General features: G+C 56.5%; 2 protein-coding genes across 6 annotated transcripts; both read right to left on the bottom strand.

The window, feature by feature from the left end:
• Positions 1-3: 3 nt before the first annotated feature.
• Positions 4-8,092, bottom strand: LTB4R (leukotriene B4 receptor). Of its 4 annotated transcripts, none has more exons than XM_027065490.2 (2): positions 7,972-8,049; positions 4-2,753 (listed from the first exon to the last, which is right to left on the bottom strand). In XM_027065490.2, exon 2 carries the CDS (start codon positions 2,695-2,697, stop codon positions 1,699-1,701), a length of 999 nt encoding a protein of 332 aa, XP_026921291.1. In that variant the 5' UTR covers positions 2,698-2,753; positions 7,972-8,049; the 3' UTR covers positions 4-1,698. The 4 variants fall into 4 exon arrangements, with proteins under 4 accessions (XP_026921291.1, XP_026921292.1, XP_026921290.1 ...); XM_027065491.2 differs by having other exon boundaries at positions 5-2,753; positions 7,976-8,092; XM_027065489.2 differs by lacking the exon at positions 7,972-8,049 and adding an exon at positions 3,348-3,485 and having other exon boundaries at positions 6-2,753.
• On the bottom strand, positions 6,536-8,091 carry LTB4R2 (leukotriene B4 receptor 2). 2 transcript variants are annotated; one of them, XM_027065486.2, is made up of 2 exons: positions 7,972-8,091; positions 6,536-7,627 (listed from the first exon to the last, which is right to left on the bottom strand). In XM_027065486.2, the coding sequence occupies exon 2, from the start codon at positions 7,618-7,620 to the stop codon at positions 6,544-6,546; it is 1,077 nt and encodes a 358-aa protein (XP_026921287.1). In that variant the 5' UTR covers positions 7,621-7,627; positions 7,972-8,091; the 3' UTR covers positions 6,536-6,543. The 2 variants fall into 2 exon arrangements, with proteins under 2 accessions (XP_026921287.1, XP_026921288.1); XM_027065487.2 differs by having other exon boundaries at positions 7,976-8,089.
• Positions 8,093-8,523: the final 431 nt, after the last annotated feature.

Genomic DNA, 8,523 nt, shown 5'->3' with positions numbered 1-8,523 from the left:
GCAAGAGAGAGGATGCAGAATTAAAATGTGAGAGAGGCTAATGTTGGGGAGGAGACAAGAGCCCTAAGTAAAGATCCTTGCTCCGTTTTTATTAGGATCAGAAGGCTTACAAACGTGATGGACGTGCACAAAGAGACAATGAAACCGTGAACATTAATTCATATGTGTGAGAGAAAAGGGGTTTTTGAGGATATGCGGTGTTAGGGTTTGGGTCAATACAAAACAAAATCCCAGAGCCGGGCAGATGGTTGTTTATGGCAGGCACAAGGCAATGTGTCTGTTTATCTTAGCTTGCCTGGGGGATAAGACAGAGCAGGCTACCTCAGGGTCAACAAGGCTCCTTTCTTTTGCTAATTAGCTCCGCTCCAGGCAACTTCGCCCTGCTGAGGTCTATAACCTTGTTTACTTGCTTACCTATTCTGGTCCTTCCCTCCTGTGAAAACAGCTTTCTGCTATTGCACTATTTTGGGGCACTTCCGCCCTGATTGCCTAATGTTGGATGCTTTCATCCTGTGGCTTCCTATTCCTCTATGTCTTTGTTCTATACTGGGGGCGCTTTTGCCCTGTTTACCTAATCTTGGATGCTTTCTTCCTGTGACTTTGTTAACCCATAGGTGCAAGCTCAGGGAATTCCTAAGCTTATTCCCCACACATTTTTAGCAGTCTGTGGGAGGTATCTTGACACCCTAGGTTTGTTACAGATACTGCACATTTTGGATTTTTGGTCTTTCTCCTAGTTGGTCTTTGTTTATGGGAGAGATTCAAAAAGTACTCCGCTGCCATTTCTGCTACCATCTTCCTAAAATGCTGTCAGGACAGAGCCAGTCCAAGGCTCTCTCAAACAGTCATCCCTAGGAAAGAATGACTCATCCCTCTCACTTACAGGAATCTTAATTTCCTAAGAATGATGACTGGCACAGAGGGCCCTCAGCCTCAACCTGCTTCTGAGTGTATTTTAGGGGCTGGCAGAATGTTAATGTCCAGAATTCCAGGGGCTAAGATCTGATGACTTGGTTCTTAAGTGAGGCCTCCTTGGGAGATGAGGGGAGGGAAGGCAGTGCCCTAGAACATTGCCCACCGAAAGGACAAAGCTGAGTGACAGGAAGTTGGAGTCATGGTAACAGCGATACCTATCGTAAGCTTCAGGGTAAAGGTCCCAGAGCTGTGCTGTTTTCTCAGCTTATCTGCTGATTCAGGGAGTCTGGCATGATAAGCCCACATGGGTGGCCTTCTTCCATCTGCTCCTTCAGGAGTCTGTAAGACCTGTGCTCTAAGTATGATGGGCAGGGCACCTGCCTCAGAATGGGGGAGGAGAGGGGATTCTGGTTTCTCTGTATCTTTGTGTCCCTTCCAAAACTGAAAAGCACAGGATGTGATGTGCCTCTCAACTGTTGAGAAGGATCCCCAGAAGAGCGCCCAGCAGCAACCCTAATTCCCCATTATACACACACGCCCCACACACAGGGTTGACCCAATTTGAGGCTTCAGTTTTAATAGCAAAGCTGCCCCAGGCTTTCACTGGGCCCTTACCTGCCCCGCCCCTCCCTCCTCTTCTGCTCCACCCCACTGGCGTTCTCCTCCTAGGGGTACAGCACTGGGCCAGGCCAACGTGGGGGCATTCCGCCAGGAGGAAAGCCGACCTTCCACCAACAGCGGCAGCACCACCACCACCACCACCCAGACCTAGTTCAGTTCGCTTCACTGGAGAGGGTTGGAGACGGTGAGGCTCTCGGTGGTGCCATTCTCGGGAGTGGCGGGGGCGCCCCTCACCGTCTGGGCCAGGGTGCCCCCGCGGCGGGTGCTGGACGCCTCGGAGCCGGTGGCCTCCAACAGCTTGGCGACGAAGCCCACGCCGGCCGAGCGCAGCAGGCCACCGCCGGCGCACGCGTACAGCACGGGGTTCACGCTACTGCTCAGGAAGGCCAGCGCGATGAACACGTAGCGCGCCAGGAGCAGCCGGTTCCGCAACGGCCCCGCCTCTCCGCCGGCCAGCAACCGTCCCGCCTCGGCCAAGTTCACCACGTGGTAGGGAAGCCAGAAGGCGGCGAAGGTCAGGATGATGAGCGCCACCAGGCGGCCCGTGCGGCGGCTGCGGCGGAAGCGCCGGGCCTGCAGCCTGCGGCCGATGTCGGAGTAGCTGGCCACCACCACCAGGAAGGGCAGCAGGAAGCCGGTGAGGGCCTCGAAGAGTAGATGGAAGGCGTTGAGTCGTTCGCTGGGGTACTTCAGGAAGCACACCAGGCTCCAGTTGTTCGGTGCCAAGGTCACCGTGCGGTACACGACGACGGGCGTGGCCAGCAGAAGGGACATCACCCAGATGCCTGCCAGCACCCACCAGGCAACGGCCTTGGTACGAACCTTCTGGGACACAAAGGGGAGGGCCACCGCCAGCGAGCGGTCCAGACTCATGGTCGTGATCAGCAGGACGCTGGCGTACATGCTGACTCCGCAGACATAGTGAAACAGGCGGCAGCCAGCCAGTCCGAACACCCAGGTGCGTTGGGCCACGTTGTGGAGGAAAAAGGGGGCAGTAAGCAATACAGCCAAGTCGGCCAGGGCCAAGTTCAGCACCAACAAGGCAGTGACAGAGCGCTTCTGCATCTTTACCAGGATGCTCCACACCACAAAGCTGTTGCCGGGAAGCCCCACAACCAGTGCCACTGACAGGAGGATGATCGTCAGCAGAGCAATGAACATGACACCTAGTGAGGAGGTGCTGCAGAAGATGTAGCGTCCGGGGCCACTGCAAGGACCTGGAAGGTGAGGGTGAACACAGGCATGAGGGTGGGGAACCAAGGTTTCCCGACACCCTGGACACACCTAGCCTGATGGCTGTAGCCGTCTCCAAATCAGCAGCATCAGTTGCACCTCTGCAATATACTGTCCTCACCATTGTCAACAGACCTGTCTTAAGGGTATCTGGCTGAGTAGAAACACTGATTTCCTAACTAGGCCCCGGGGCTCCTTCCTGCCCACAGACCCATTTGCAAAATACAGAGCAACAACAGCAGACCCTTTCTGCCTCCTTCCCTTCTGAAACCCAGAACCAAATGGCAGGGGCAGGGTGGGGGGATGCTTTCCTTAACAAGGACACACCCTTCAAAAGGCTAGCTTCTCAGTCACCTGCCAGGCCCCGAGCCCCCTCAGTTCCAATGATTTCCACCAATCACCTCACTCTCTCCAGAGGTGCCCAGGGCCCACCAGGAATAACAGGGATGGGGAGGAGTTTGTGGATAGGAGACAGGAACAAATCCTCCCCAGCCAGGCTTTCTTTGGAAATTCCTTTGCCCTTTCGATCATGGCTGTAACCTGCCCCACCACTACCTCCCTACTCCCAGGGTACTTACTTACAGACTTTGCCGCGTACTGGTTGGAAGCTGGTGCCAATCCCAAGGCCAGGGCAGAGTGGCGTAGCCTATTACCAGATCTGTCCCAGTTGCAGGGTCCTGGCCCCAGGTCTGGGTGCTGTCAGCTACGTTGGCCAGAGAGGAAGTACCAAGAAGCAGAGGAGGGGGAAGACACATCTTCCTGAGGGTGGGGCTGAAACTCCTAGCCCTCCCTTCACTGGGGAGGGGGGAGGGATGGTCTTTGTGTTCCAGAAGAGCCTAGCAGGGAGGAGGACTCCTCAGGGGTGGGACCAGATGAGAAGAGCCCAAGAAGGTGCAGGGAGAGGAAAGAGGGGTGAGGGGAGTGAGTAGGCTGGGGTGTGGCCTCAGATGCAGGTCTAGACTGGAGAACTGCACTGGGTCAAACAGGAGAAGGAGGGAAGGAAGCTGGAGAAGGGAAATGGGCTCAGATTGAGAGGCCAGAATGTTGGATATCTTTACATGTCATGTAAATAATATCATGTAATAATTTTTAGATTAATAGGAAGTGAGCAACAACTAACAGTCTTGGGAGGCATCAAGACTTGGCAGAGAGACAAAGGAGAGATGCCACCTCCCTGGGAACTTCCTGTCCTCCAGGAAGATGTGGCTAGGTTATGGCTTTGGGTTTAGGTAACATCAGGACTTGAAGAGGACAGCACTCTGTCCTTGGCTTGGGTTCAAGCCATGAGCAGAGTTGGGGGGTCGGGCTCTTCCAGAACCCCCCATCCCTTCCCTCATGTAAAAAGATTGGTTCAATTCTTCTTCTTGGCAGAAGCCAAAGTCCAAAGGACCTCCTTTGTATTACACAGAATGCCAATTTCTTCCCCTTCCCCAACCACCTCCCTTGTGCTTGGACGTGTGGCTACCCTGCCACATGAATTTGGATTGAAGATCTGGGCGCTGGGCAAGGAGGTCAGCATCACCTCTTTCCTACCTTCTCATAGTTGGCTGTCCAGTCCCACCTCAGACACACAGAGAAAGTGGAGGCTGAGCATAGGGAGAGGAAGTAGGGGCAGTGATGCGTTATGCTTGCCCTGCCAGGAGGGGAAACCAGGAATGTACAGGGAGGAACAGCCCCAAGAATGGTCACTCTTCGGGGCGCCTGGGTGGCTCAGTTGGTTGAGCGTCCGACTTCGGCTAAGGTCATGATCTCGCAGTTCGTGGGTTCGAGCCCCGCATCGGGCTCTGTGCTGACGGCTTGGAGCCTGGAGCCTGCTTCGGATTCCGTGTCTCCCTCTCTCTCTGCCCCTTCCCTGCTCATGCTCTGTCTCTCTCTGTCTCTCAAAAATGAATAAACGTTAACAAAAATATTTTTAATAAAAAAAAAGAATGGTCACTCTTCTCCCTTCCTGGAAGGAGTGCAGTCTCTCCCTTTGACCTCTTTTGCAGGGACTGAGAACTGAAAAGTCTTTCCTTCAATCTGACCATGAGCCTTTCTGCTTCCTTTCCAACTCTGTCACTTCCCAGGAAAGATGCACTTTGGTCCATCTTTGGTGGTCACTGAGGTCCTTTACCCTCTCTGCTTTGAGAAGGGCCAGTGCAGAGCTGACCCAGTAGCTGTGAGACAGAGGATGTGATGCAAAGAAATGGGCTGAAACCACAGCAGGAAGGCAGAGTTGAGGAAGGGCTTTCTGACCACAGAGGTTGTAAGACAGGGACTATGGAAGGGAGGAAGTTAGGGAGCTTCTGCCCTGACACATGAGAACAGGAAGAAGTTCCCGCTGTCAGTGTCAGAGGATGCAAGTTCTGGCCCAGAGCTCAGGGGTCAACCAGAGGCCCCTCCTGACAGAAACTGGGTTGTCTTCGCCTCCTCTCCCAAACTGCTCCCCACTTCCATGTCTCTCAACAGCCTTTCTTCCTCCACCCCAGGCTAGATACTCTAAGCATACTTCCTGCCCCCCAGATGCAGAGCTCCACCCTGCCCCAGTTTGGGTGCCCCTGGCGTGACCCTGCAGACTGAATTTCCTTTACTCTTTCTTGGCCTCTGTCTGAGTGATGTGAACAGTCACTAAAGCAGAACCTGGGATGGTGGTCCGGGTGAGCACTCAGGTCACCAGCCATCTAGTTTTGCCAGGGACTGAGGATTGGGACAAGAAACTGTTGGTGGTGAAACTGGGAAAGTCTTGGGCAAACGGGGATGTTAGTCACCCTAGCGACCACATGTGTGTGCATGTGGACGTCCTCTGAACTCCATCCTACATCCTCAAACTCAAAAGCGTCAGGATTCAGAACAGTTTGGGGACCTAGCGATAGAGAGATTCCAAAAGATGGGGGCCAAGGGGTATGGGGGGCAGTGAGCAACAGCTAGCAGTCTTGGGAGGAGTCAAGACTTGGCAGAGAAAAAAGGAGACCAAGGAGAGATGTCACCTCCCTGAGAACTTCCTGTCCTCCAGTCATCCACACAATCCCGGTACCCCTCACCCCAAGCCCCAAATGTCCCCTGGGTGAGCCTGTGCCTACTCCTGGGCTCCTTTTTGAGTCAGGTGACCTTCGGGGGGAAGAGTTGGATTCAGAGAGGAAGACAGGGCTCCCAGCCTCCCTCCCCACACTGCACCAACCACAAGACAGGAAAACTTTCCTTTCTAACCCCACACATTGTCTTTCCCCTTCCAGAGCTGGCGTTTTCTCCACTCAACTCTTTCAGACTGCAGAAAGTGGCTCCCATCCCCATTTTCTCATTCAAGCCCCCATACCTTTCCTTCCTCTTTCTCCCTTTATTTCCGGAGCGGTCTATGGCTTGGCTGGAGGGAACCAGGCCACCCAGACTCGGGAGGACAAGTCAAGATGCCACTGAAGGCTGGCAGTGCCCAGCCTTGGACTGACCCAGCAGAGAACCAGGTGGCTTCAGTACAACTCAGGCATAATGAACTACCAGTGTGGGCATGCTTAACCCATCATGTAATGCCCCCCTCCTCAGTGTATTTCACAGTAGCTATTGGCAACAAGTAAGCAGTTCTGGCATGTAGGCCCATGCCTACCTGCAGGCACACAATATTCACTAACAAGGACCACCACCACTTGCAATCCCTCAGTTTGGAGGAACCTGGGCCTGCCCAGAAAGATCCAAACTGTGGCCAGAGAAGGCTCCCCAAACGCTCCAGTTGTTCCCTGAGTTCTGGGGGAGGGACGACGGAAGGGGATAGGGAAGAGCAGGCCGGGTTGGTAGGGTTTGGTGTCAAGGGTCCCATCCCTGACTGTCCTTCTCCACCCCGCCCCCAGGGTCTCCATCGCCCCGGCCCTGCCCCACCACTTTGAGCCGAGGGGTAGTTCGGAGCTCCATGGTCCCCTCCCTAGAGCGGCCCCCGCCTCGGGCCTCTCCAGAGCCCTCAAAGAGTCTTGTAAGGAAGCGGGGACCTGCCCGGGGCAGCAGATCCCCTGCGGTGAAGACGTAGAGCACCGGGTTGACGCTGGAGCTGAAGAAGGCCAAAGCTGTAGTTCCAGCTCTCGCTGCCTGGCCCGCCCCGCCCAGCCTGGCCAAGGCCCCTTCCGGCGGAGCCAGCGCGGCGACCACCTGCAGAATGTTGACCACGTGGTAGGGCGCCCAGAGCAAGCCGAAGGCGAGCACGATGGCGCTCACCAGCCGGCCCACCCGCGTCCTGCGCCGCCCGGCGCCCCAGCGGGCGCCCCGCAGCCGCGCCAGCGTCACGCCGTAGCAGCCGAGCACCAGCCCGAAAGGAAGCACGAAGGCGGTCAGCGTCTCCAGGCTCAGGTGGGCCGCGGCGTGGGCCGGCGACGGGTGGCACAGCTGGCACACGCGGTCTCCCCACAGGTGGCGGTAGACGGCGGCCGGGGCTGCGAGCAGCAGAGCGGCCAGCCAGACGGCCAGCAGCAAGCGGCGGGCCAGGGCCGGACTGCGCAGCCGGGGCGCCAGGAAAGGGCGGGTGACGGCGAGGCAGCGCTGCAGGCTGAGCAGGCTGGTGAGCAGGACGCTGGCGTACATGCTGAGCGCGCACACGTAGTACACCGCCTTGCAGCCCGCCTGGCCCAGCGGCCACGCCTGCCCCGCCAGGAAGGTCGCGAAGAGAGGCGTGAGCAGCAGCACCGCGCCGTCGGCCAGCGCCAGGTGCAGCACCAGCGTGGCCGCCAGCGGTCGCCCCCTTGCGGGCCGCCAACCCGCCAAGCTCCACACTACGAAGCCATTGCCCGGCAGTCCCAGCAGCGCCGCCAGCAGCAGGAAGGCCGTGCCTGTGACCCGCGAGGCCTTCCAGCTCAGCAGCGTCTCGTTCCCCGGGGGTCGGTAACAGGCCAGCATTCTGTGCCTACCGGGAGATGGAAAAGGCCATGGAGGGCATTTAGGGGGTGGGGCAAAAGCCCGGGGTACCCCTCATGCCAGGTGAGAAGGGACTGCGTTTCCTCCCACTTTCCTCTCTTCTAAGAGCCTTGACTGACTTCCTGACCTACCCTGGCCCCTACTCAATCACTACTTCTTGGAACCCAAATCCCCTGCTGTCAGTCAGCCGACCTCCCCAGTCCTGACTCCCAGGCTGCCACTACCTCCACCTCTACCCCTTTAGCTGGGCTTCTTCTCTGTCCAGCCCCATTCCTTATACCTTAGGGCAAAATGAGTGGTGGGAAGTAAAGGTGCATGCGCAGATCTACTTACCCACCTGGGAGCTAGTAGGATCAGGCCCACGAGGGGGCTGGAGAAGCTGAAAGGCACAGCAGCAGTGAGTGAGGTGCCTACTCCTGTCCTCTGCCAGTTAGATTTGCAGTGTGAGACTAGGAATAGGGAGGGACGAGGTGGAGTTCTTCTCAGGCCTTTCCTGGGGCTCCTCCCGCACTCTACCCTTTCCCATCACTAACAGGTCCAGGCATGTGACAGGCTGCTTCCCTAGGAAACAGGACTATCTGCAGGTATACAGATAAGGTTCCCTGATCGTGTAGGTGAGTAGGGACACTACAAAATCCTGGGTCCTGCATCTGCCCTCATCCCTCGGGCAGTTCTGGCCCCAGTTGTTGGGACAGTTGTCACCACGTGCTGAAGCTTCCCTGGCCTACACTCAGCAGAGAAGGTGACCCAAACTACTCGTTCCCCCAACTGCTCTATTTTGACCTATTTCCTGACTTCTGATCCTGCTGAGCCCTCTTTTTCTTCAGCCTGCTACCTACTCCTCTTGATGAGGTTTTGAGGTTATGGGGGTGATGTCCAGAGCCG

This window comes from Acinonyx jubatus, chromosome B3 (assembly GCF_027475565.1).
Source record: "Acinonyx jubatus isolate Ajub_Pintada_27869175 chromosome B3, VMU_Ajub_asm_v1.0, whole genome shotgun sequence".
Lineage (NCBI taxonomy): Eukaryota > Metazoa > Chordata > Mammalia > Carnivora > Felidae > Acinonyx > Acinonyx jubatus.
This window is presented reverse-complemented; position numbering and strand designations above follow the sequence as displayed.